Genomic DNA, 27,733 nt, shown 5'->3' on the forward strand with positions numbered 1-27,733 from the left:
GAGTTTCTTATCGTACGATTTAAATATGCATTATAGCATTTGTGAACTTTCTGCCATTCGTAGGAAGGCATATTCAAGCTATAGTTTTGCTGATTTACCCAGAAACTTGTACGTGCATGTATGAGATGTTAATAAAAACTTATGGGACAACATATGATTGATTACTGTCTGCTTGCATACAATGTTTAATACGATGCCTTAAAATTCTCCACCATATATGTAAGGAACTCAGCTTTTTGGAAATATTAATAATCAATAATATCTTGTTATTATTAATTATAAATATTTGGGTCAGTTAATTGGATTAACTTGATGTGGCTGAATTAATATTACAATCAATTAATCAGTTCTTCCAACGAACTCTTTTGATTATTAATTTATTCTAATAAAGGGTATCTTCCATGGCCACCGACGAATAATTATTTCTTCGCCTGTACAGTACTTTGAGCCAGTAGCAAAAACCGTGATCGTAAAGTGACTTGTATTGCAAACAAAACAGAACCAAATACATATTATGTACAAGTTTTATTAACTAAATATAGATATTTATATGAACATAAATAAACTAAACAACATACACACATGAATACATAAATAGGTTAGTGATAGGATGAAATTGGAAACCGGAAGAGGGTCTATGAGAAGAACCATCAGAATTTCATTTTCACATTTCATTGAATTGAATACTTGCATTTGTAATGGGAACAATTCTTGAAGTTGTTGAAAATTGGAGTCGTTGATGGTTACGGCAGTGTCAAGTGGAAGTTGGTTGAGCGTTCTCTTTCTCCAGGAACGCATGACTGGTTTGGTGAAGGCCTGGGACTCTGTTGAGGCCACGCCGAGCACCCAGGAGAAGTGAGGAAGTCGGAAGATTGGGTGATTGGAGTCGTTGTTGGTTGGAGTCTTTGTTCCTAAACTCTTGAGATTGTCCTTGGTTCTTTGTGAGAGAGTCATCTCTCTCCTGCCTGAGCCCATATCTGGTTGGAATCGAGGCCTGCTGGGCCCTGGGGCCCCCGTGGAGGGGGAAGGGGGTTCCCCAGTAACACCAGAACAGTGTTCCGGCTGGATGAAAGAACTAAGAGAGGGAGGTCACATGTGGACTGTCTCTAATAAGGCCTGGAGAAGATCCTCCCCTAAGGGTTGAACTCGACCAATCAGAAAGGGGACATGTCTGAGAGGGAAAGTGGCTCTTAGTTGATTTACGGATCTTTGTCCCATAATATGATTATACCTTCATTAATGCTAAAATAGCTATAACACATCCACACTGCATTCTAGAAGAAGGTGATGTACATCAAAGTGTGAGTCATTAAATGAGGATTATTTAGGTAGGAGGCATTATACAGGTGAGGTTACATTGATCGTTAGTTGGTTGTATACCAGGATACATACCATAATATATACCTTATAGTACACGAGACAGTAAACCATTTACACTGTTTCTTTCACAGTTTTATGCATGTTCATTTATAGATCAGTTAGTCTATGATTAACGCAGCAAAGTCTGTTTTAAAGAGGGTTTCTGTTTCATAGTCTCTCTCTTGAGTATGTGGCCACATTCCTCGGAGGTCGTAAAATCTCCTTATCATGCCCTGTAACATGACACTGTTTCTTTCACTTGTGTTTGTTCATTTGGGCTGTGTGAGGAGTTTCATAAACCTTTGTATATAATGAATAAATAGTATGTGTCTGATTGGTCCATACCCTACACAACATAAGTTTCGAAGTCTATTTAAAAGAAGGTTGTTATCGATAGTGTCAAATGCAGCACTAAGATCGAGTAACACTAATAGAGAGATACAACCATGATCAGATGATAAGAGCAAATCATTTGTGACTCTAAAGAGAGCTGTCACAGTACTATGGTACGGTCTAAATCCTGATTGAAAATCCTTGCAGATATAATTTCTTTCTAAAAAGGAACATAGTTGTGAGGATACTGCCTTTTCTAGTATCTCTGACAGAAAAGGTAGATTCGAGATCGGCCTGTAATTGACTAATTCTGTAGGATCAAGTTGCGTTTTTTTAACAAGCGGTTTAATCATAGCCAGCTTAAAAGTTTTTGGTACATATCCTAATGACAAAGATGAATTAATGATATTAAGAAGAGGATCTATGACCTTATGAAGCATCTCTTTCAGTAGATTAGTCGGTAATTCTCCCTCTCCTATAGCAATGAATGAATCAAATTTTTCATCAGGGAGACTACAATTCACTGCCTAATGCAATACTGTTGTAGACGGTTGCTTAGTTATAATTTTCTCCCTGATATTATCAATCTTGTTAGTAAAGAAGTTCATAAAGTCATTACTGCTGTGCTGCTTGGAAACGTCTGGGCTAGAAGCTTTATTTTTCGGTAGTTTAGCCGCTGTTTCAAATACATACCTAGGGTTTTGTTTATTTTCTTCTAATAGGGTTGAAAAATAAACAGATTTAGCAGCTTTTAGTGCCTCTCTGTATGCAATCGTGCTCTCTTTCCATGAGATGCAAAATACCTCTAGTTTTGTTCTCTTACAGTTGCGCTCTATTTTTCTGGCAGCTCTCTTAAGGAGCTCAGTGTGCTTGTTGTACCATGGCGTTGGACTATTTTCTTTAATCTTCTGTAAGAGCAAAGGAGCAACTGTGTCTAAAGTGCTAGAAAAGAGAGAGTTAAAAGTTTCTGTCGTTCTTCTAAGCTATCTGGGATGCTGAGATGATGAAACTGCCCAGGAAGATTATTAATAAAGCAATCTTTAGTGGCAGAAGTGAGAGGTCTAACATATTTGTAACAAAGAGTCGGCATTGCAGCCTTGGCTAAATTAAGTTTACACAAGACTATAATGATCTGAGATGTCATCACTGTGCTGCAGAATTTCAGTGGCATCAACATTGATTCCATGTGATAATATTAGATCTAGAGTATGATTACGACAGTGAGTAGGTCCTGATATATGTTGTCTAACTACAATAGAGTTAAGAATGTCTTTAAGTGCCAATCCAAATGTATATTTTTCGTTATCCTCATGTATATTAAAATCACCAACAATTAGGGCTTTATCTGCGGCCAGTACTAACTCTGATAGAAAGTCAGCAAATTATTTGATAAAGTCTGTATGGTGCCCTGGTGGCCTGTATACAGCAGCCAGTGTATACAGTATGTGATTTATCATTTACACTAGATATTGTTATTTTAAGCACCAACACTTCAAAATAATTATATTTGAAACTAGACTTTTTAGTAATTCTGAAAATATTACCATAAATTACAGCAACACCTCCCCCTTTGCCTTTCAGACGAGGCTCATGTTTATAACCGTAATCTTAGGGGTGGACTCATTTAAAGTAGTTATCATTTGTTAATTTGTTTTTATTTGTTGAAAATCAATTAAATGTTACACCCTTAGAAGGGTTTGGAGGTTTTTTTGTATTTCTTAATACTGGGAACAGACACAGTCTCTTTATGATGATATCTACAGTAGGTGAAAGAATCTCTATGTAATGGAATTTATTTGACCTCAGTGACGTGAGACAGCTAGAGACGGTCGGTTTAGCCAGCCAGTCTGTCTGCTTTCTGACCCTCAAAAAGGGACAATTTTAACATGCTGTAAAATGTCTTCACATACACACTCTGGGGACAACAGAGACTTATTATTATCTTTTATTATTATCTTGTAAAAAGGGGCACTTTACCACCCCTTTAAAGGTGACAAACCACCAGAACTATTACCTTCATTCACTCAATCTTCTTAATCACAAAGTGTAAGTTATCAGCCTTTTATTTTGCAGGAATAAAAGCCATTAAAAACACTTTTGAAATTGTAGGTCTGTAATATAAAATATAAGCTACACAAATATCACTGCATGAACTACATATTGGCACATAGTCTGAACAGTGGCAGAGCCAGGATTTGTTCATAAGGGTGGCCAGGCAAGCGCCAGCAACCAGTCTGGGGTGGCACAGAAATGTTCATTATTATAAAAATTAGTTTGACTACATACTGGACTGTTTTAGTGCCTACAACACAACCAAATACAATTAATTTGTACTTAATTGTAATTGAGAGTGAATTAGATCACAGAATACTGAGTGACTTTGACTATTTTTGTATTATTCCTCAACTCCAGGCATGTTAATAAAGGGGCTCACAGTATAGTTAAAGATCAACTTGCTCAGTCAGCTTCCTTCTGGTTCTCAAAAAGAAGAAGAAGCTTGTTATCCATTGTTGTATCTTCATGTTAGAGACATGGAAAACTACACTGTAGTTCAAAGATAATTCAACCTTCATTGAATGATATATAATCAATGAGTTCTTCAACAATTCTGAGTTAGACTGTAATGGCTGTTTCAAAAACCTGCAACTGAAAAAGTAAACACTAAAGGATTAACCAATCAAGCTTCAGAGAAAACGTCTCGGTTACGTATGTAACCCTCGTTCCCTGAGTAGGGAACGGAGACGTTACGTCGGATGACGACGAATGGGGTTTCGCTTAGAACACCTATCGACTTCGAGTATTACAAAACGAGCCAATGGCAAAGAAATGCCATGGGTCTGCGGAATTTGCATGACGTAACTCCGCCCCACCTCGTGGGTATAAAAGGAGGACGCCGGCAACAGGCAGATATGTTTCTTCGCTGAGGAGCCAAGACTGAGCTCAGGCGATCCCCGCGGTACAGCGGAAAGTGGCAGGCAGACGTAACGTCTCCGTTCCCTACTCAGGGAACGAGGGTTACATACGTAACCGAGACGTTCCCTTTCGTTGTCACTCCGAGTTACGTCGGATGACGACGAATGGGGTTACCAGTCTAATCACGCCACCTTCTCAGCTGTCTTCCAGTGCCCTGCGTAAATCTGAGATCCCTGTCGTGAGACTGGCACGGACGAAGGACTCCTATTTAGCACAGGAATACCAAGGTACACTGGGGAGCATATCCCAAGTTCAGGGGAAATATGCAATTACTGCCAACCCAGAGGGGGGGACTTAGAGAATACACATGTGACCCGAAGGAGACATGGAGAACACTGGGGTGTCCAGCCGCAGGTGGAATATTTCAACCCCAGGGGTGGCAAGGTGGCTTGCCAAGGGAAGACACATGCTCGGGAGGCTTACAGTGGAAATACACATGTGGGGGTCGCTCAGGGGAGGGACCATGCACACGGGAGGCACCTAGCCGACGCACAGGCAATAGACACTGGCGCCAACGTCAGGAGTGCTGGAGGAACTCAGGGCTTTTCGGGGAAGCTCACCTGAGGAGAATATCGCACGTATCCAGTCCGTGGAGTGGAATGGCGAGCAAGCGAAGACACCTGAGCGGGTCCAGTACTAGCTGGTTGAAGCGAGTACATGAGAGGACACTGGCTCCACTCGGAGATTGTAGAATATGGCGAATGTGTTAGGTGTCGCCCAGCCTGCAGCTCTGCAGATGTCTGTTAGCGAGGCGCCATGCGGTAGAGCCCAAGAGGATGCCACACTCCGGGTGGAGTGGGCAGTCACACCAAGGGGGCACGGTCGACCTTGCTGCTGGTATGCCAAGGCAATGGCGTCCACTATCCAGTGAGACAACCTTTGCTTGGAGAGAGCCTTTCCCTTCAGCTTCCCACCATAACAGACAAAGAGCTGGTCTGAGGTCCTGAAACACTGCGTCCTGTCTACATAGGCGCGGAGGGCGCGTACTGGACAGAGCAGTGCCAAGGCTGGGTCTGCCTCCTCCGGGGGCAGCGCTTGCAGGTTCACCACATGGTCCCGGAAGGGAGTGGTAGGAACCTTGGGCACATATCCAGGCCGGGGTCTCAGGATCACGTGAGAGTAAGCCGGCCCAAATTCCAGGCACGCTTCGTCAACGGAGAATGCATGCAAGTCCCCCACCCTCTTGATGGAGGCCAATGCAACCAGGAGCGCTGTCTTCATAGACAGGAACTTAAGCTCCACTGATTGCAAAGGCTCAAAGGGAGCACTCCGCAGGGCAGTTAGAACCACTGAGAGGTCCCAAGAGGGAACGAGAGGAGGGCGAGGAGGATTCAGTCTCCTCGCTCCTCTCAGGAACCTGATGATCAGGTCGTGCCTTCCAACAGACTTACCTTCGACTGGGTCATGGTGTGCGGCAATAGCGGCAACATAGACTTTCAGGGTGGAGGGAGACAGCCTTCGCTCCAGCCTATCTTGAAGGAAGGAAAGCACGACACTAATCGAACATCTCCGGGGGTCTTCTCGGTGAGAAGAGCACCAGTTGACGAAGAGGTTCCACTTCAACGCGTAGACGTGTCTCGTGGACGACGCTCTAGCGGAAGTGATGGTAGCCGCCACCGTAGGTGGAAGGGTACTCAAACCTGCTTCGTCCCGTCCAGGAGCCACACGTGGAGGTTCCAGAGATCGGGACGAGGGTGCCATAGGGTGCCCCGTCCCTGAGAAAGGAGGTCCTTCCTCAGGGGAATCGGCCAGGGAGGTGCTGTCGCGAGGAGTACTAGTTCGGAGAACCAGGTCCGGGCGGGCCAGTATGGCGTGACCAGAATGACCTGCTCCTCGTCCTCCCTGACCTTGCGCAGGGTCTGCGCAAGAAGGCTCACTGGGGGAAACGCATATATGCGGCCCCGCGGCCAGGTGTGCGCCAGTGCATCCGTGCCGAGCGTGCCCTCGGTCAGGGAATAATACAGGGCGCAATGGGTCGAGTCGTGAGAGGCAAACAGATCTATCTGTGCGTCCCCGAACTGGTCCCAAATCAGCTGGACCAACTGGGGATGGAGTCGCCAATCTCCCGGGAGGGGCTGAAGCCGTGAGAGCTCGTCGGCTGCACAGTTCAGGGCTCCGGGGATATAAATGGCATGAAGCGACCTCAGATGCTTCTGACTCCATATGAGGAGGTGGCGGGCGAGTTGCGACATACGGCGGGAGCGTAGACCACCTTGATGGTTGATGTACGCTACAGTGGCGGTATAGTCTAAACGGACTAGTACGTGTTGGTTCTTGAGCACGGCCCGGAAGCGGCGCAAAGCAAGACGTACGGCCAGCAACTCGAGGCAATTGACGTGCCAGAGGCGTCGGGGTCCTGTCCAGGAGCCCGCGGCAGCACTTCCATTGCACATGGCACCCCAGCCCGTGGAGGAGGCATCTGTCGTTACAACAACATGCCGCGAAGCTCGTTCCAGGGGCACTCCGGCCCGTAGAAAACTGAGGTTCGACCACGGGGTGAAGGTCTGACGGCAGGTCGGAGTAACTGGTACTCGGAGGGTGCCGTGTTGCCATGCCCACCTCGGGACTCGGTTGCGGAGCCAAAGCTGAAGCGGTCTCATATGAAGCAATCTGAGCGGCGAACCGCGGCTGCAGATGCCATATGCCCCAGGAGCCTCTGAAGAAACTTCAGTGGAACCGCACTCTTGCGCTTGATAGTCTCAGGCAAGTCAGCAATGGCTGAGTGGAGAAGGCGACCAAGTCCATACCGAGAAAAGAGCTCCTCTGCACGGGGCAAAGTCTACTCCTTCCCCGGTTGACCCGAAGGCCCAGACGAGCTAGGTGCCGGAGCACTGGGTCCCTGTATTCGCAAACCTGGTCTCAGGAGTGAGCTTAAGACAGCCAGTCACCGAGATAGTTCAGGATGCGAACCCCGTGTTCCCATGGAGGAACAAAGGCAGCCTCAACAACCTTGTGAAGGCGCGAAGAGACAGGGCTAGCCCGAATGGGAAAACAGCGTACTGATATGCGCGCGCCCTGACAGCAAACCGTAGGTATGTTCTGAGTCGAGGGAGAACGGAGACATAAAAGTAGGCGTCCTTCAGGTCGATCGCTGCAAACCAATCCTGTGGCCGCACATATCCAGAAATGCGTTTGGCCAGGAGCATCTTGAACGGCAGCCTGTGAAGGGAGCGGTTCGGACCAGGATTGGCCGTAACCCACCAGACTTCTCCGGGACAATGAGGTAGGGGCTGTAGACCCGGACCTCCTTTCGGCTGGAGGGACAGTCTCAATCGCACCCTTCGCCAGTAGGGTAGCAACCTCCGCTCTCATGATAGGGCATAGCCATCGACCAAAGTGGAGCGGACTCCCCTGAAGTGGGGAGGAGACCGTGCGAACTGAATCGCATAGCCGAGCCGATGGTTCGCGCGACCCAGCGGAACAGATAGGGAAGCTCTAGGCAGGCTCCCAACTGTGCCAGCGGCGTCGAGAACCACAGAGGTCCCCCCGGTGGTGCAGCGAAGCGGAATGACCGGCCCAGACGTGGACGGCCTGGCGACAGAGGGGGACAGGGGCGAAGCGGTCGTGGACGGCACGCCATGTCAACCACCTCCGGGACAGAGGGGGACGAGGAGAGCATGGCATGTGGGCGGCGCTCTGTGACGTCCGAACTCTCTGTGCTCAGAGACGGGAGAGTCAGTTCTTTGGAGAATAAGGATTCTTCCCCGGCCCTCACCCGGGGAAAGGAGTGGTCCTGCTACCAGCTCCTGGAAAGAACTGAGTCCCATCTCTGAGGAGCCCATCCCAAGAGCGCCGCTTAACCCGGCGTGTAGCGGGGGGCGGGGCTGGAGAGGACTGTTTTGGCGTCCGACCGCGGCCTCCAGAGCCGGCCCGGCTGAGCGGGCGGGGTGGGAGCCGCGGGGGGCGACCACGGCGGTGGGCAGACCGAGGGACCTGAGCGGACGGCGGGGCCGTCGGGACAGAGTCAACCTCAGTCTCAGGAGCGCTGCTTAACCCGGCGTGTAGCGGGGGGCGGGGCTGGAGAGGGGCTGTGGCGTCCGCCCGCGGCCCCCAGAGCCGGCCCGGGTGAACGGGCGGGGTGGGAGCCGTGGGAGGGCGCCTTCGGCGGTGGGTAGACCGAGGGACCTGGGCGGACGGCGGGGCCGTCGGGACGGAATCAACGTCAGTCTGCTCATGAGCGGCTGAGAGCTGTTGGTCAAGCCCTCAACCGCACCGCCGGAGAGGCCGACCTGGGATATGGGAATGTCGGACAGACGGGTCCGCGCGACATCCAGCACATCAGACAGGTTCAGCCACAGAATGGTGAGCATCACATGACCCAGGGAGCGTACGGCCACTTTCGTCGCTCGGAGAGCAAGGTCAGTGACGGCGCGCAGCTCAGTGAAGAGCCCTGGGTCAGTCCCGCCCTCGTGCAGGTCCATGAGCATCTGGGTCAGGTGGACCAGCAGAATGACCATGGCATGCAGAGAGGCGGCTGCCAGTCCCGTGGCACTATAGGATCTCGCCACAAGCGTAGACGAAAAACTACAGGCCACGGGCGGGTGCTTAGGATTGCGCCGAGAAGAAGCACTCTGAGGACACATAGCATCGCAACAGAGCGTTCAGCCGGGGGAACCCCAGTGTACCCAAGGGCAGCGGCCCCATCGAGGGGAGGAAAGGCGGATGAGATCAGCGAGCGGTCCTGAGAAGACAAGGAAGGTGGCAGCTGTGACGAGCCCTCACTTCCAGAAGACTCAAGCCCACCTAGTGATGCTGCAACAGACATGCCATCTTCCTCTGTAGCTTCAACTGAAACACGCGGGCCACCAGAGGGTAGACTCGGCGGAATCAGCAGTTCACTAGCGGGCACCGTCATTGAAGAGGGGGGCTGGGGTCACGGACACATAGTCGGCGCCTTGTTCCAGACAGTAACCCTCAGGTCACCCTGGCCACCCGCCGAAGATCGGGGGGTGGATGAGGGGACTCTCACTCTTGCGAGTTCACCGAGTCTCGACCTATTTATGACGCGATGATCACGTTCCCTTGCGAGAACATGAGTCACCCACGAGCGCTGTTCAAGCATGATCAAACACACTAGACAGCGCTCGTGCCCATCAGAGTCCGATACCAGTCCGCTGCAACCAGAAATGCACGGGCGAGCCGTCTTTAAAAAGACGTGCCGCGTGCGAGCTCTTTTATGAGAGGAGAGAAAAAACTCCGCGATGTTGAAGCGCACAGGGAGACACACACACACTGGCAGATTACTGCACAGATCAGCAGGCACTGTGAGCTCGCTGCAGATCGCCGTCACACCAACACCGGAGAGAGAAGCTCGTCTCGTAGAGCGAAGTCAGAGATGACTGTGGAGTGAAGAAATGCTCTTGGCTCCGAAGCGAAAACATGTCTGCCTGTTGCCGGCGTCCTCCTTTTATACCCACTAGGTGGGGCGGAGTTACGTCATGCAAATTCCGCAGACCCATGGCATTTCTTTGCCATTGGCTCGTTTTGTAATACTCGAAGTCGATAGGTGTTCTAAGCGAAACCCCATTCGTCGTCATCCGACGTAACTCGGAGTGACAACGAAAGGGAACTGGGTTTCCCCATAAGCGTCAAGATAACTCTGATGCAATGCTTGTTCCTGTTACCTCAGGGAATCAAGGTTGCATTAGCAAGCAGAATGTTTCTTGGTGTTTTCATTGAAATCATAAGCAAACCAAGCATAATTATAATTTTATAAATCTTTAAATTATTGTTAGTGTGATTCTTGAATTAAAACAAAAATAATAATTCCTTTGGAATATCACATTTCCAAATTACTACAGATAGAATTATAAAATAATTATAAACTATTTTTTATAATCATAATGACCAAAAGTAGTTATTGTTTGAAGAGAGTGCATTAATACTAATTCTAACCCTGTGACTTAGAATACTCATCAAAACCACACATCAGAAAAGATCAATGGTTTAAGCCCTTCTACACTGGGGAGAAAATCCAGCTTGATTGTAACATGTCTGGTGATGGATGGACGTATTACTGGTATAAAGACTCAAAACCCTTGGACAGAGATCCAACCTTCATTATCCACTCAGCATCTCCCTCTGACACTGGTGACTATCACTGCACAGCAAAGAGTGGAGACTTCTCAGTGGATAGTGAAACTCTACAAGTGCAAGTTCAAGGTGAGTACATAATGTACTGTACCTCTTTAAAGTAACTTCTATTGTGGAATATTATTCCCATTGTTCTTTTGATTGCGTTTACAATGCCTCAGTAAAGTCCCCAGGAAATTGATGATCTGATGACATTCAGACCAATACCTTTACAGAAATTACATGGAATCAAGAAAGTTAAATAAGTATTTTATACTAAACAATTTTATAACCAAAAAACTGGGCTTCTCTTGCTCTAAATATAATTTTCATACACTTTTCCACGTCAATTGTTTATTACTGTTGTTGTTGTTGTTGTTGTTTTTATTTTTCCCTGTGCAGAGCCGCCTCAACCAAAACTGTCAATTGAGTCTGAATGGAAAACATTTTACCCAAATGAAAAAGTGATTCTGAAGTGTTCAATCAATTCAAATGAATGGGCCTATGAATGGTTTAGAAACCAAGCTCAGCTTTCAGATAACAAGGACATTTCCTTTTTTGGAAACACACTCTCAATCAGCTCAGCAAAAGAGAGTCATTCAGGACAGTATACCTGCAGAGGAAAACATCGTGCGAGAACGTTAGTGACTACAAGAACAACAGAAGCTTTGAAACTTCACATTAATGGTAAGACTACTTATGATATTCTATGGTTAATAGATATTAATGAAATTGGCAGGCACCCAAAAGAGTTCAGTGAAGTAGCTGATTATATTTTATGCTGATTTGCATGTGCTTGTATCAGTGTTCATGTCAACATATGCAGTTTCCTGTCTGCTCTTCTTGACAGTGGCCAGACACTATTAGCAGTATGAGTCAGTTCATTTAGTCTTGGATTATAAAGCATATATATATGCATATATATATATATATATATATGCATATGTATGTGTATATATATATATATATATATATATATGTGTGTGTGTGTGTGTGTGTGTGTGTGTGTGTGTGTGTGTGTGTGTGTGTGTGTGTGTGTGTGTGTGTGTGTGTGTGTATATATATATATATATATATATATATATATATATATACAAGCATATGCACCTCAAAGCATTTATTGCTTGAAGAAAGTTCATAATAACTGATTCTACCCCTGTGATTCTTAGATAACACACCAAAACCACACATCAGAAAAGATCCATGGTTTGATTTCTTCTACACTGAGGAGAAAATCCAGCTTGGTTGTAACATACCTGGTGATGGTTGGACGTATGACTGGTATAAAGACTCAAAACCCTTGAACAGACGTCCAACCTATACCATCAACTCAGCATCTCTCTCTGACACTGGTGTCTATCACTGCACAGCAAAGAGAGGAGACTTCTCAGTGGATAGTGAGACTCTACAAGTGCGAGTTCAAGGTGAGTCCATAATGTACCTCTTTATAGTCAATTATATTGTGGAATATTCTTCCAATTGTTAATTTATTGAGTTTACAGTGCCTAAGTAAAGTTCCCAGTAAATAAATGATCTAATGGAATTCAGACCTATAACTTGAACACAATGTTAGTCGCTTCGGAAGCATCTGCCAAATATGTAACAGAAATGACATGAAATCAAGTGAGTTAAATAAGTATTTTAGACTTAACAATTGTATAACCAAGAAACTGGGCGTCTGGCTATAAGTATAATTTTCATTCACTTTTCCAAGTCAATTGTTCATTACTGTTGTTGTTGCTGATGTTGTTGTTTCCTGTGCAGACCCGCCTCACCCCAAACTGTCAATACAGTCTGAATGGAAAACATTTTACCCAAATGAAAAAGTGATTCTGAAGTGTTCAATCAATTCAAATGAATGGGCCTATGAATGGTTTAGAAATGGAACTCAGCTTTCAGATAACAAGGACATGTCCTTCTCTGGAAACACACTCTCAATCAGCTCTGCAAAAGAGAGTCATTCAGGACAGTATACCTGCAGAGGAAAACATCGTGCGAGAATGTTAGTGACTACAAGAACAACAGGAGCTTTGAAACTTCACATTAATGGTAAAACTACTTATGATATTCTATTATTAATAGATATTAACTAAATTGACAGGCACCCAAAAGAGTTTAACAAAAAAACTGTTTATATTTTAAGATGTTTTTCATTTGCATTGGCTTGTATCAATGTCAGCATATACAGTTTCCTGTCTGCTCTTCTTGACAGTGGCCAGACACTATTAGCAGTGTGATTCAATTAATTTAGTCTTGGATTATAAATAATTGTATGCATATGCACTTCAAAGCATTTATTGCTTGAAGAGAGTTCATTATTACTAATTCTACCCTTGTGGTTTTTAGATAACACACCAAAACCACACATCAGAAAAGATCCATTGTTTGATTTCTTCTACACTGGGGAGAAAATCCAGCTTGATTGTAACATGCCTGGTGATGGATGGACGTATGACTGGTATAAAAACTCAAAACCCTTGAACAGACATCCAACCTTCATTATCCACTCAGCATCTCCCTCTAACACTGGTGTCTATCACTGCAAAGCAAAGAGAGGAGACTTCTCAGTGGATAGTGAGACTCTACAAGTGCGAGTTAAAGGTGAGTCCATAATGTACCTCTTTACAATAATTTATATTGTGGGATATTCTTCCTATTGTTCATTCATTGAGTTTACAATGCCTTAGTAAAGTCCCCATGAAATGAATGAACTCATTAAATTCAGACCTATAACTTGAACACAATGTTAGTCGCTTCGGAAGCATCTGCCAAATATGAAACAATGAAATGGAATCAAGACAGTTAAATAAGTATTTTTGACTAAAAAATAGTAAAAAAAAATAAACTGGGCTTCTGGCTATAAAATAATTTTCATTCACTTTTCCACGTCAATTCATTACTGTTGTTGTTTTTAATCCAGTGTTTTTTCCAGTGTTTAATCCAGTGTAATTTCCAGTGCAGACCCGCCTCAACAAAAACTGTCAATAGAGTCTGAATGGAAAACAATGTAACCAAATGAAAAAAGTGATTCTGAAGTGTTCAATCAATTAAAATTAATGGGGCTATGAACGGTTTAGAAACCAATGTTGGGCATGTTACTTTAAAAAAGTAATTAGTTACTTTAGTAAAAAAGTAATGGAAGGAATGAACGTCAAGGGCGGGTGACGTCATGACCAGGAAAGGATAAGAGCGCATCCGGTGCAACCGGCATTAGCTTCGAAAATTGCCAAAGCAGTCGATCCGAGGGATGCAGGAAGTATGGCAGGGCGACGCATCGTCTCGTTCCCTTTCTCAGGGAACTATGGTTACAGTCGTAACCTGAGACGTTCCCTTTCAAGGGAACTCGCGATGTGTCGATGACGCTTTGGGAACGAGAATACCCAAATTCGCCAAACTTTCAAATGTCTGAGTGTCAGCCTGTTTTCATCACTACACTAAGCACTAAGCACCTGAGACCTTGGCAGCGTCCAGGTCAAGGCTATAAAATCTGATGAATGTGAGCGGTAAGGACCAGCCCGCCGCATCACAAAAGTCTTGGAGAGAACTCCAAATAATAAACTAGTGATCAGGGGGTGTCGACCCATAAATGTACCACCCACCAGGACGTAGAAAGCCGCAATGGCCGCCACGTATACCTTAAGCGTGGAAGGACATAGACCTGATACAACGCGTTCTTGCAGAAACTCGAATACTGTGTTTACTGAACAGTTAACCGGATTCCACTACACTTGTAACACCAAGAAGTGAAAAACTCTCCAAATAATGAATATAGTTTTCTTGTAGCTGGAGCTCTGGAGCTCTGAATGGTCTCAGCAACCTCGGTTGAGAGACCACCCTCTATGAGTTGGGCCCCCTCAGAGGCCAAACCCACAGTTTCCAAATCCCCAGCCGGGGGTGCAATATTGCAACCCCTTCTTGAGACAGAAGGTCTCTCCTGATTGGGATCTCCAAGGGAGGGCCGTCGAGGAGAAGAATTAGGTCCGCAAACAAAAATCATCTCGGCCAGGGTAGTGCTACTAACAATAGGCTTATTCCATCCTGGCGGATTCACTCCAGAACTCCTGGGAGAAGAGCAACAAGGGGAAATGTGTACAGACGCAGCCTCGGCCACGTCTGCACCATAGCATCAAGCCCCAAGGGGGCTGATTGAGTGAGGGAGAACCAGAGTGGACAGTGTGTCGTATGCTGAGATGTGAACAGATCAACAGATGTCTCGACAGGGTTTCTGCTCCTATATTCTGGCTCCCTGGAATATACACTGCCCTTAGAGAGCGTATTTCCTGAGGGACCAAAATAAGAGGCCACCAACGTGTTGTCTGTGGGAAAAGAACCAGAATTTCCTCCATATAACCAAGGCGCGGGGATACTGCTGTGTGATCTTGAACGTAGGGAGTGGGTTTCCCCTCGGGGAGAACCCTCTGGTCCTGAGCCACCACTGTAAAGGTCTCACATACAGCAGGTCAAAGGGTATCACATTAGACGCTGCTGTCCTGAGGCCTAACAGTCGCTGTTCCAGAGCAACACATGATGGCCCCTTAGGTCTGGGAGGAGATATCTCAATGCATTGACGACGACCATAATCTCTAGGCAATTCATGTGCCAAGAGAGATGATGACTCCTCCACAAGCCCTGAGCTGAGCGGCCTTCCAATACCGCTCCCCAGCTGGTGAGGGGAAGTATCTGTCGAGATAGCAACTCAATGGCAAAGAGCTCCTAACACCGGAACCTGGTACAAGAACCAGTGTTTCCTCCATATAACCAAGGCACGGGGATACTGCCGCGTGATCTTGATCATACAGAGTGGGTTTCCACTCAGGCAGAACCCTCTGGTCCTGAGCCACCACTGCAAAGGTCTCACGTACAGCAGGTCAAGGGGTATCACATTGGACGCTGCTGCCCTGAGGCCTAACAGTCTCTCGAACTGTTTCACAGTGTGTGACTGGCCTAGCTTTAGCTCTTTTGTGGCAGTAAGGAAAACAGCTACACGAGCGGGCGACAGTACGGCTCGCATCGTGACTGAGTCCCAGACCACTCCAAGAAAAGTGGTCGTCTGTACTGGAGAAAGCACACTCTTCTTGGCATTCGATGCCGAACCACTAACTGTTCTGATTCCGCTAGAATCAGCCAGTGGTCTATGCAATTCAGAATGCGTATGCACTGCAGCCTGGCGGGGCTAGAGCTGCATCTACACGCTTTGTGAATGTGTGGGGTGATAGAGCTAGACCGAAAGGAAGTGCCTGATACTGGTGTTCTTTGCCCCTGAAAGAAAACTTCAGGAACCTCCTGTGCTGAGGGTGGATTGAGATATGGAAGTATGCGTCTTTCAGATCTATCGTGACAGACCAGTCCTCAGATCTGATTTGAGTCACAATCTGTTTGAGTGTCAGCATCTTGGACTTGAGTTCCAGCACCGAACACTCAAACAGACGAAGATCTAGTATGTGACGCAGTTCTCCATCCTTTTTTGGAACAATGAGATAACGACTGTAAAGACCCGACGCAATGTCGGGTGAGTACACCTGCTCTATAGCTTTCTTTGCTAACAGGGCCTTTATCTCTTGCTCCATTACCAGAGCCTGCTTGGGATACACTAACATGAGCAACACCCCGTTGTAGCCTGGAGGACGAGAACCAAATTGGAATCTGCCTCTTACTACTAACTGCAGGACCCATAGAGATATATTTGGCATTAGCCTGAAGCATACTGGCAGGAACTACCCGAACTGACTGTTTTCGAACCCCCCTCAGAGGGCGCGAGTCTGACGCAATGTCAAGTTGACGCTTTGCCAGAAAGTCGCTGGAGACCACTGCGCCCCGAAGCACCAAGGATGGCGGGGTTGGCAGAACGGTCCCCTGAGGGCACCGAGATGGAACGGGCACCGTATAATGAGGTGTACATCGTTCCACCCCGGTTGGGGCTGCCCTCACCTGTCTGACGCCGGTATTGCCAAGACCCTTTCTTTTGAGCCGAAGCCTTCTCAGCGTGAAGAACGGTTCCTCGGATCCGGCTTCTGCTTTGAAGGCTTTAGCTGCTCTGTTGCGTATGAGAAAGACGGCTGGAGCTCCTCACACCCAGCAGCCCCAGGGGGTTGGACATAGCGAGGGAGAGAATATTTTTTAACGCCGCTGACTGTAAAATCTGTGGCCCGACAAAGTTCTCGAACCCCATCGGGCCAAACTCCCTCACTTCTGTCCAAATACCCCAGCAGGTCAGCCTGATATGCTTGCTCAGTGTTATAGTGTGCAAGCAGACTCCTGCTAGACCCACTATATATTAAAAATAGTTTTCTTAATAGTTTAGTGAGAGAAGCCGAGGCCTTCAGGGACGATAATGAACCAGGAGACAGATAGCTCGCAAGTGTCTGTTCTACCCGGAGTATTGACCCATAGCCATACTCTCTTAACCCCATAATATCTGAATATACATAAACTTGGGGGCTGAAAGACAAGAAGAGTTAGGCTTTTTCCATGATCTAGACAGCTCGCTGTGCAGATCGGGAAAAAATGGAAGGCCCTGTGATGGAGGTGAAAAAATAGAGGGAAGAAAGCTTGTTTATTTTTATTTTTAGGACGAGCCCCCTTATTTCTGCTGGCCATTAAATATATATATGTGTATATATATGTATATATTTTTCATATGCTGGGGAAAGAGATGGCTTCCCCCATGATTTTGTCACTTTCAATGCCCAGCACATCCACCTCCTCAGAGGTAGAGCACTGAAGCATTGATCTCTCTCCCCGGCGGAAGAGACCGCAGCGCGGGCTTCCGATACCGGTGAGAGAGCAATGGATCCCTCGGGAAAGGGAGGAGACAAGATCCGAGGACCCGTCTCCAACCCCGTAAAGAGATCCATTTGCGATCCACATGAATGCATTCTCCGCGCTGCCTCGGCAAATGCGGGTCCTGCACCCTGAGAATCGCGAGCCTGGCCACTTTCCTCGAAAAGTGACAGGCGGGAGCAGAGCCTGCGAAGCGAAAGCTTCTCACAATGTCGGCAATAAGCCTTGCATGCTCCACTCCAAAACACATCACACAAAGCTTGTGTGTGTCCCCACTCAGACAGACAACAGTAAATATAACAGACAGTTTGACACAGATCGTTTGCTGAGGCAACAGAAGCTAATGCCGGTTGCACCGGATGCGCTCTTATCCTTTCCTGGTCATGACGTCACCCGCCCGTGACGCTCATTCCTTCCATTGGACTAGTTGACATAGATGCTTCAGACGCATTCACGCTGAAAGCGTTCCGAAAGCGGCATCGGCGCATAGCGAGTTCCCTTGAAAGGGAACTATTGAGTTACTTAAAAAAAAAAAAAAATCAAATATGTCAAATAACTTGGATGCCCCCAATATTAAATATATTAAATGAATGAAATGGACACTAAATAGAATGCATTATTATTATAAAACATTGTTCACTAACTACACTTTTTTAAATGTTGCTGTGGGACAATGTTAGAGACACCTCTTAATCAGGGCTCAAGTAGGGTTTACGTGTTTGGTGTTTGGGGTCAGATAGACCCCAAACTTTTACAGAGTGATTGCATAAGGAAATATAATTTTTGGCAAAACTAATGACAAACTATATATATATATATATATATATATATATATATATATATATATATATATATATATATATATATATATGTATATATATATATATATATATTTTTTTTTTTTTTTTTTTTTTAATGTACTTCTCAAGTGTACATTTATGCTTTGTTTATGCTGTGTTTTTTGTGGATATTTGGTAGTTGTTTTACCTATTTAATGCACAATTACTTAACTATGCCATAAATTGGCTCATGAAAATTTATTTTTTTATGGAAATTTTTCTTAATTATCTTTCTTGATTATCTTAATCAAATTTAAAAATCTAAATAGTTTTTGGACATTGCTCTATGTGTTAGGGATAGAATACTGCCATCTAAAGATTTGTGTAAAAACTTTAGGAATTATAGTTAAAGAAAACAAAGTGCAATGACCACATATCTCCAGTAGAGGTCCATAGGGACTGATTTATTTTTTTCATTTCATTTTTCTTGATGCTTCAACTTCTCCTCACAGTTTTATGATATATATTTTGTGAATATGTGACCGATCACGGAAACTAGAGACACAAGTCGGTTCTGGGGCATTTTGAGTTAGTCATAGATTCTGAAAGTGTAGCCTCCAAGCTTTCCAACGATGTGTAACACATGGAAATCAGATAATATTTGGAGAAGTTGTGGCCATTTGAAGGTAGGCACTCAAAAAAGCTAAAAGGTTAGATAACGGCCTCTAAAGATTGTGCAGTTCTCACCTCTCTCTGCTGCTAGGAGTGACAATGGAGCTCATTTACATCTCATTTAGATAAGCCATACCCACTGTAAAGCTTCCACCTGTGCTTGACAGCTTTTTTTCTTTCCTGAGCTAGCTAATTACAATAGGTAGGTATGGGAAGGTCTAAACATGGACTAAACATAATGTGAAACTCACCGAGTCGTCTGGGGTGTTCACTGATATGCTCACGCAAAAATCGCTGCAAAAGAAGCTTTCCAACAGGTTTTATCGTAGTTTTTGGAAGAATGTCCGGTTGTGAGGCGTTGGAAAAGTAGGTCCACAGTTTTACAACAAATGGTAAAACACCTGTTGGAAAGCATCTTTTGCAGCGATTTTTGCGTGAGCATACTATCTTAAAACAGGGCTTTACTTATAAAACACCGAACTAACCCTTTAAGGGTTTACTCAATATATTATTGTAAATAGTATCTTTACTGTAGTGGAACAATAAAACAAAATAGATGGTTTAGAACTTTTAATATGTATTGCACAGACCACTGTCCAGCAAATAAGTCTACAAATAAATAATCTTCTTATGAAATGTACCATAAATTATTAAATAATAATAAAAAAATATACATACACTCTTTGTAGTGCAAATTAAAATTATAAAACTGTCAGACAGCTTTACGACTGGTAGACATACTGTAGCCTACTTGAAGTATTTTCTTCCTCACAAAAGTAAACAGTTTAACAAGAAGCACTCTCAATATAATATTGAACAATTTACCAAATATAAATAATAATAATAATAAAATATAATATTTTGGGGTTTTATTTTTATAACCTAAAGAGAACGTCATAATCAGAGGTTATTTAAGCCAAATTCCAGGCGTGTTTGCCGCACTGTTCTCCCTGACCGCACGGTCAATATGTTTTCTGGGAACGTTCCCTGCAGGTTTTTTTTTTTTGTCGTTTTTTTTGGATTTTATTTTATAACCTAATGAAAAAAGTTCCCAGAACGTTACCTGTTATTTTTAGGTTTTATTTTTATAACCTAAACGGAACCTTCCCAGAACTTTCCCTGAAGGTTATTTTAGATTTTATTTTTATAACCATGTAAACTAATTAAAATGTTGCAGATGATACCAATAGGCTACAGAGATTATTCTAATGCTGAAATGAGTAATTTATATATAAACAAACTATGCAAAATGTGTAATTTATTTATATACAAACTATATAATGCTCAGACATCCTAGGTCTCTCTTGATTACTGTCGAGTGCACTCGCGGCGTTCGCTTCGCTTTTGTCCAGTCCCGCATCTCATAAACACACACACACCAGAGAAAATGTTGCAGGTCCTATGGCGGAGAGAGAGCCTACCTGGATGAAAACTGCTTCAGTGGGCTCAAGTAACGCAGCATTTTATTGTCAGTCGCGGTAACGGCGTTGTAACCGGGGAAACAGTAATTAGATTGATTGCTCGTTACTGAAAAAATAACGCCCTTAGTAACGCCACTTATTTAACGCCGTTATTCCCATCACTGTTAGAAACAGTGCTCGGGTTTCGGGTAACAAGGATATTCCCTTTTCTGGAAACACACTCACAATCAGCTCAGCAAAAGAGAGTCATTCAGGACAGTATACCTGCAGAGGAAAACATTGTGCGAGAACGTTAGTGACTACAAGAACAACAGGAGCTTTACAACTTCATATGGAAAACTACTTATGATATTATATGATTAATAGATATGAACGAAATTAAACAGTACTTAAAAAAAAAGTTCAGTGAAGAAGCCAGACACTAAGCAGTATGATACAGTTCATTTAGTCTCAGATCAAAGAGAATTACAAGTACATGCAACTGAAGGCTGCTATGTTTGAAGAGAGTCTATCATTTTTAATTCTACCCCTGTGATTCTTAGATAACACACCACAACCACACATTAATAAAGATCAGTGGTTTGATTTCTTCTACACTGAGGAGAAAGTCCAGCTTGGTTGTAACATGCCTGGTGATGGTTGGACGTATGACTGGTATAAAGACTCAAAACCCTTGAACAGACGTCCAACCTATACCATCAACTCAGCATCTCTCTCTGACACTGGTGTCTATCACTGCACAGCAAAGAGAGGAGACTTCTCAGTGGATAGTGAGACTCTACAAGTGCAAGTTCAAGGTGAGTCCATAATGTACCTCTTTATAGTAATTTATAAAATGGTTAGTTCTAGTCCTTGATTCTGATTTTTCAATGACTGTGTTTTATTTACGATTTATTACGCTATTACCGCTTCACCCAACGGTTCTATGTATCACTACACAACTCCTAGCAACCACTCTTAGCAACCTAAACATATATTCTCATTGATATTGATCATTGAAGCTTGGAGTCGAGTATTATGAGAGATTGAGTTAGCAAGTGTACCTGCATTCGCTTCTCGTCGTGCCTAACAACGCTCTTCAGCCATGACTTATACACGATAGAGCACAGCCTCGGGTAACAACTGGTCAGGTATGATCAGTGAATACGGGAATACTTTGCCAACGTATCTGTATGGACAATTCAATACAACAAATTATAATTAATTATCTATACAGGTAGGCAAAAATAGATCAATTTCTACATCAATAATCAATCACAACATGTTTATAATTAAATATTATTATACAAATTGTCTATTCTAGATCGATTCTCAGGAGAACTCTTAATGGAATTAATTTGTTATCAACTATCGCAAGCAACTATCGGTTTGTCCGGCAAACTGACAGGACGATCTTTTATCAAATCTCAAAAGCAGTTATCCGATTTATAGACTTTCAGGAAAGACTGTTCTTCTGGCCATGAAAAACAACTTCCCCTTCAGGGACTACCGCTGCGTGAAATCGCAGTGGGAACGCCCTCAGCGTGACGCGTCTGAAGCATGAATGAAATCAGTCAATGGAGAGAATGAGCGTACGGCGAGTGACGTCATCGACCAGGAAGCTATAAATATCCCCTGAGTACACAACACGCCAGCTTTTAGTTACTTCAGCAGCTCTGTGTGTGTCTGAATCTGTCGATTGTGTTTGTCTGTTTTGTCAGGAGTTTTCACTATATATATTTTATATAAAAAAACCAATATGAGCGAGCAGTATAAGAAGTGTGTTCCCCCCTGTACTCGGCACATCACGGGTGGGGATTCACACGAGCTAAGTGTGGCTTGTTTGGGAGTGCAGCAATGCCCAGTCGGCTCTCGAGGGAGTCGATTGTCAGCATTGCGAGCGTTTTCCCTTGAGAACTCTGCGCTCGCGGCGATCGCTCTTCGAGGAGAGTGATTTGCTGCGAGCTCCCCGAGGCTCGGGTCCCGCTTCTGTTGAGGCAGAGCGGCGGCGCTTGTCTTGGGGCTCGCAGATGGATCTCGCTGGCGACGTTGAGACGGGCTCCGCCCTATCTCCGCTATCTCCGACGAGATCTAGTGCCTCTCACCCGGCTCTGGAAGCACGCGCTGCGGCGGTTACTTCTGCCCGGGTGGAGGCACATGATGATGTTGAATTGAGATTTTCCAGTTCTGAGGAGCTGGATGTCGAAAGTTTATTATCAGAGAAAACTAGTTTATCACATTATACTGCAAATGAAGAAGGTTTGATGGATGTATTATCTCGGGCTGTTGAAAAGCTAAAAAAAAATAAAAAAAATAACAGTATCGAGTGGCCAGCTGATAGACAGGTTTCTAGAATTAAAAGCAATCTAGATGATAGATTTCTGTCTGCACGACCTCAACCTTCTAGCCGGTGCTTACCGTTCTTCCCAGATCTTCATGCTGAGTTTTCAAAGACCTGGGTTAGACCGGTTTCAAGCAGAATTTACACAAATCAGTCCAATGCTTATGGTAACATTGTTGGTGCTAAATCTGCTGGTTATGTGACGATACTGTAGGCGGAGGAGACGCTTGCGAGCTATCTCTCTCCTGCTTCATCGTCTTCACTTAAAGCACCGGCTCTTCCACCAAAAAATAAATAAATAAATAAATATATATACCTCTGTGCTGGTGGGGAAGGCTTACTCGGTGGCTCGGCAGGCGGCTGCATGTTTGCATACGATGACTTTTATGCAGGCTTTTCAGGCCGACCTGCTCAAAGGAAATCTGAGGGGGGTCCCCGCCGAGAGAGACTTGCGTTCACCTCCCTTAAGGGTGCCCTGTCTTTCCCGGCGCCCTCAGGGGCCCGTCCTACTAACCCTGCCGAAACAGGGCGTAGAAGGGTCTGGCGAGTGCTTTCCCGAGGGACACTCGCCGCCTCTAAGGAGGGTTCTAGTGTGTTCAGACCAGTCGTTCCCTGCCGGTGCGCCGTTACAGGGCACTGTGTCTGTCACGCAGAATGTTCAACCAGAGCAAAGTCTTTCGTCGAGTTCGTCTTCAAAAAGAGCACAGCAGAAGCGGAGTGTCACGTCTCGTGCCCCCCTGCAGAGAAACTGGAGGGACGAGGCGGGGTGCTCTCCGGCGCGGCCTTCTCGGGGCAGGACTGATCTGAGGACAGTCATTGTCGCCAGAAAGGCCGCGTTGAAAAAGTCCTGACGGGCTGAACGTCAGGACTCTGAGGGTGGTCCCCATCGGGAAAAACTTGAGTTCACCGCACAAAAACACGGTGCCCTGTCTTTCTCGATGCCCTCAGGGGTCTGTTCTACTAACCCTGCCTATACAGGGCGTAGAGAGACTCGGCGAGCGATTTCCCGAGGGACGCTCGCCCCCTCCAAGGAGGGTTGTGGAGTGCTCAGACCAGCTGTTTCCTGCCAGTATGTTACAGGGCGCTGTGTCTGTCACTCGGGATGTTCATCCGGAGGCCAGCCTCGAGACGCTGGTTCCCTTAGTAGAGTTCCTGGCGGAATGGGTCCCCCACCCAGCAAGGAGTTAGGATACTACTTCATCGAAAAAAAAAATCCTGACGTGCTGAACGTCAGGGTTCTGAGGGTGGTCCCTATCGTGAAAGACCTGAGTTCACTGCACAAGAACACGGTGCCCTGTCTTTTCCGATGCCCTCAGTGGTCTGCTCTACTAACCCTGCCTTCACAGGGCGTAGAGAGACTTGGCGAGCGATTTCCCGAGGGACGCTCGCCCCCTCCGAGGAGGGTTGTGGAGTGCCCAGACCAGCTGTTCCCTGCCAGTACGTTACAGGGCGCTGTGTCTGTCACTGGGGATGTTCAAATCAGATCCGAGGACTGGTTTGTCATGATAGATCTAAAGGACGTTTACTTCCATGTATCTATCCTCCCTCAACACAGGAAGTTCCTGAGGTTCGCTTTCGGGGGCGAAGCGTACCAATATCGGGTTCTTCCGTTCGGCCTAGCACTGTCACCCCGAACATTCACGAAGTGTACGGATGCTGCTATAGCCCCGCTGAGGTTACAGGGCATCCGCTTTCTGTACTATATAGACGATTGCTTGATTCTAGCTCAATCGGAACAACAGGCGGTTCGGCACCGAGATGTCGTTCTTGCTCATATCAAGTGACTGGGGCTGAGGCTCAACGCCAAAAAGAGTGTTCTTTCTTCATTACAGAGAACCACTTTTCTAGGTGAAGTGTGGGATTCAACGACGATGCAGGCACGATTGTCACCTGCTCGTATTGCTTTGATTCTCGCTGCAGTAGATCAGGTCAAGCTAGGCCAGTCATCCACTGTAAAACAGTTCCAGAGACTGCTAGGTCTCATGGCAGCTGCGTCCAACGTGATACCTCTTGGCCTCTTGCACATGAGACTGTTACAGTGGTGGCTCAGGACCAAGGGATTCTCCCCGAGGGGAAATCCGCTTCACATGATCGTGAGTTTGCGACGGTGTCATCACGCCCTGATCATGTGGAAAGATCCTTGGTTTCTGTCCCAAGGCCCTGTGTTAGGAGCTCCTTGTCGTCGCGTTATGCTAATGACAGATGCCTCTCTCACGGGTGGGCTCAGGGTCTGTGGGAGGACCATCATCGTCTGTGGCACTTAAACTGCCTAGAGATGTTGGCGGTGTTTCAGGCTCTGAAACACTTCCTCCCAGACCTAAGGGGCCACCATGTTCTTGTCCAGACAGACAACACATCGGTGGTTTCTTATATCAACCATCAGGGGGGTTTGCGTTCTCGCCCGCTTTACAAACTGGCACGTCAGATCCTTCTATGGTCCCAGGGGAAAATTCTTTCTCTGATAGCTTTTATCTCCCGGGGTATTTAAATCAGGGGGCAGACATCCTGTTAAGACAGGGGCCGAGGCCCGGGGAATGGAGTCTTCACCCCGAGGTGGTGGAACTCCTATGGAAACATTTCGGTCTTGCCGAGGTAGACCTATTTGCTTCTCGAGAAACATCACACTGCCCGCTGTGGTTCTCTCTCAGCCATCCAGCCCCGCTGGGGTTGGATGCGATGGTACATCCGTGGCCGAGGTCACGCTTGTACGCTTTTCCCCCGATCGCTCTGCTCCCAGGAGTTCTGGAGAGGGTTCGCCGGGACGGGCTCAGTCTCCTGCTAATAGCCCCGTTCTGGTCGGCCCGGGTATGGTTTGCGGACCTAGTGTCTCTCCTCAACGACTCTCCCCTAGAGATACCGATCAGGAGAGATCTGCTCTCTCAGGCGAGTGGGTCGATCTTTCACCCCCGTCTAGAGCTATGGAGGCTGTGGGCTTGGCCTCTGAGGGGGCCCAGCTCATAGATTCTGGTCTCTCGGCTGAGGTCGTTGAGACCATCCTCCGATCCAGAGCTCCCTCCACGAGGAAGTTATATGCCGCGAGGTGGAAACTTTTCACCTCTTGGTGTGGAGAGCGCCAGCAGGACCCAGTTAACTGCCCGGTTGGTACAGTCCTGGATTTCCTGCAGGACCGTCTCTCCACAGGGTTATCCCACTCCACAATGAAGGTGTATGTGGCGGCCTTAGCTGCTTACCACACCCCTTCAAGTGGAGGTTCCCTCGGGAAACACCTGCTTATGTCTCGCTTCCTTCGTGTCACCTTGAGGCTGAGGCCTGCAGTTCGCACAAGGGTACCAGCTTGGGATCTGGCCGTCATCTTAGAAGGTCTCTCCCTTGCTCCTTTCGAGCCCATCGAGGAAGTTTCGGAAAAGTTTCTTACTCTAAAGACTATCCTTCTTCTCGCTATCTCATCTCTAAAAAGAATTGGAGATATTCAAGCACTTTCGGTGGCTCCCTCGTGCCTGGAATTTGCTCCTGGTTGGTTAAGGCCTTTCTCTTTCCGAGACCAGGTTATGTTCCTAAGGTTCCAACTGTTTCAGTTAGACCTATAGTTCTGCAGGTTTTCTGTCCTCCGCCTTTTCTGACGTCAGACCAGGAGAAAATTAATTTGCTGTGCCCAGTTTGGGTTTTGATGCTTACGTCCACAGAGCTGCCCTGTGGAGGAGATCGGAACAAATGTTCGTCTGTTTGGGTCACCTAAGAAAGGGTGTCCTGCATCTAGAAAAAGGATGAGCAAGTGGGTGGTCGAGGCCATCCCACTTGCTTATGGTTCGGCCCATCAGCCTTCACTTTGGCTGTAAGGGCTCATTCCACCCGGAGTTTGGCTGCTTCTACAGCTCTTCTTTCAGGAGCTTCTCTTCAGGACGTTTGTGATGCGGCAGGCTGGTCCTCACCGCACACTTTCGTTAGATTTTATTCCCTCGATCTTAGCTCCACTCCCGGGGCTCAGGTTCTCTCGTCGGTTTGTGTCTCCTAATGACACACGACGGGGATTTGGTCGTATGGGGATGTGGGTATTGCGTTCCCACTGCGATTTCACGCAGCGGTAGTCCCTGAAGGGGAACGTCCCGGGTTACGTATGTAACCCTAGTTCCCCGAAGGGACGGACGCTGCGTGTCCTGCCATACTCTCGGCATCCCCTTGGGTCGCTGCTTCAGTAACTTTTAAGCTGGCGTGTTGTGTACTCAGGGGATATTTATAGCTTCCTGGTCGATGACGTCACTCGCCGTACGCTCATTCTCTCCATTGACTGATTTCATTCATGCTTCAGACGCGTCACGCTGAGGGCGTTCCCACTGCGATTTCACGCAGCGTCCGTCCCTTCGGGGAACTAGGGTTACATACGTAACCCGGGACGTTTCTTGTCTTTAAAAGAAAATACTATTTAAAGTATCAACAATTTGTAAAGCGTGTAGCTTTGATCGGACATTAAAGGGACTTTATAATATGAGCACAAACAGAGTCAATAAATGAGTATATATGGATTTAATAAAGGAAACACTACGTATATCGGTGATTAAGGTTACATGGAATAAAATGTATATACACAAAATGCAACAACAAACAATGAAACAATGAAGAAAATGAGAGTCAGAGAGAGAGTGAAAAAGGGACAGAAGATGAGAGAGATCATGTAAGGATCACAGAATGGCAAATTACCTGGACAAAACCTTTGAGAGAGAACCAACAAGCAATCACAATCGCCCTATAAAAGGGGGTTATACAAATCTTAATCCTTTGAAAACTTCAATAAACGAACACTTGCAAATATAGCTCTCTTGTGTTGTCGAGAAAGCGTGTGTGTGTCCTTGGAGGCTGTGCATGTTCTCTCGGATTCTCGGTCCTTCGGAGCTGCGCACGTTCACGTGAAGAGGTAGTTGTCCGTTGAAGGTAAAGTTTGCCAGATTATTCAGGCTAAGTTCATTTCACTCGTTGGTGGAAATGAACAAAGGAGAATCCGAAAATGGAAAATAAAAACTTAAAGAAAGAAACAAACAAAAGAAAACAAAGACGAAGAGTCTGAAGAG

At 45.9% G+C, this 27,733-nt stretch overlaps 2 protein-coding genes across 2 annotated transcripts in view; both read left to right on the forward strand.

Moving 5' to 3' along the window:
* Positions 1–10,581: 10,581 nt before the first annotated feature.
* Positions 10,582–27,733, forward strand: part of LOC143712732 (cell adhesion molecule CEACAM5-like) — a 131,996-nt gene continuing 114,844 nt past the window's right edge. Inside the window, exons 1-3 of the mRNA XM_077204733.1 lie at positions 10,582–10,827; positions 11,140–11,424; positions 11,907–12,161. Of these exons, the coding sequence (XP_077060848.1) occupies positions 10,656–10,827; positions 11,140–11,424; positions 11,907–12,161 (712 nt within the window). The 5' untranslated portion in view covers positions 10,582–10,655. The remainder of the gene's footprint in view (positions 10,828–11,139; positions 11,425–11,906; positions 12,162–27,733) is intronic.
* The window catches only part of LOC143712738 (high affinity immunoglobulin gamma Fc receptor I-like), a 65,466-nt gene continuing 58,679 nt past the window's right edge, over positions 20,947–27,733 (forward strand). Inside the window, exon 1 of the mRNA XM_077204747.1 lies at positions 20,947–21,186. Within this exon, the coding sequence (XP_077060862.1) occupies positions 21,015–21,186 (172 nt within the window). The 5' untranslated portion in view covers positions 20,947–21,014. The remainder of the gene's footprint in view (positions 21,187–27,733) is intronic.

The sequence above is a fragment of the Siphateles boraxobius genome, unplaced genomic scaffold, assembly GCF_051911475.1.
Source record: "Siphateles boraxobius isolate OS27281-9 unplaced genomic scaffold, OSU_SipBor_1 50, whole genome shotgun sequence".
Classification (NCBI taxonomy): domain Eukaryota; kingdom Metazoa; phylum Chordata; class Actinopteri; order Cypriniformes; family Leuciscidae; genus Siphateles; species Siphateles boraxobius.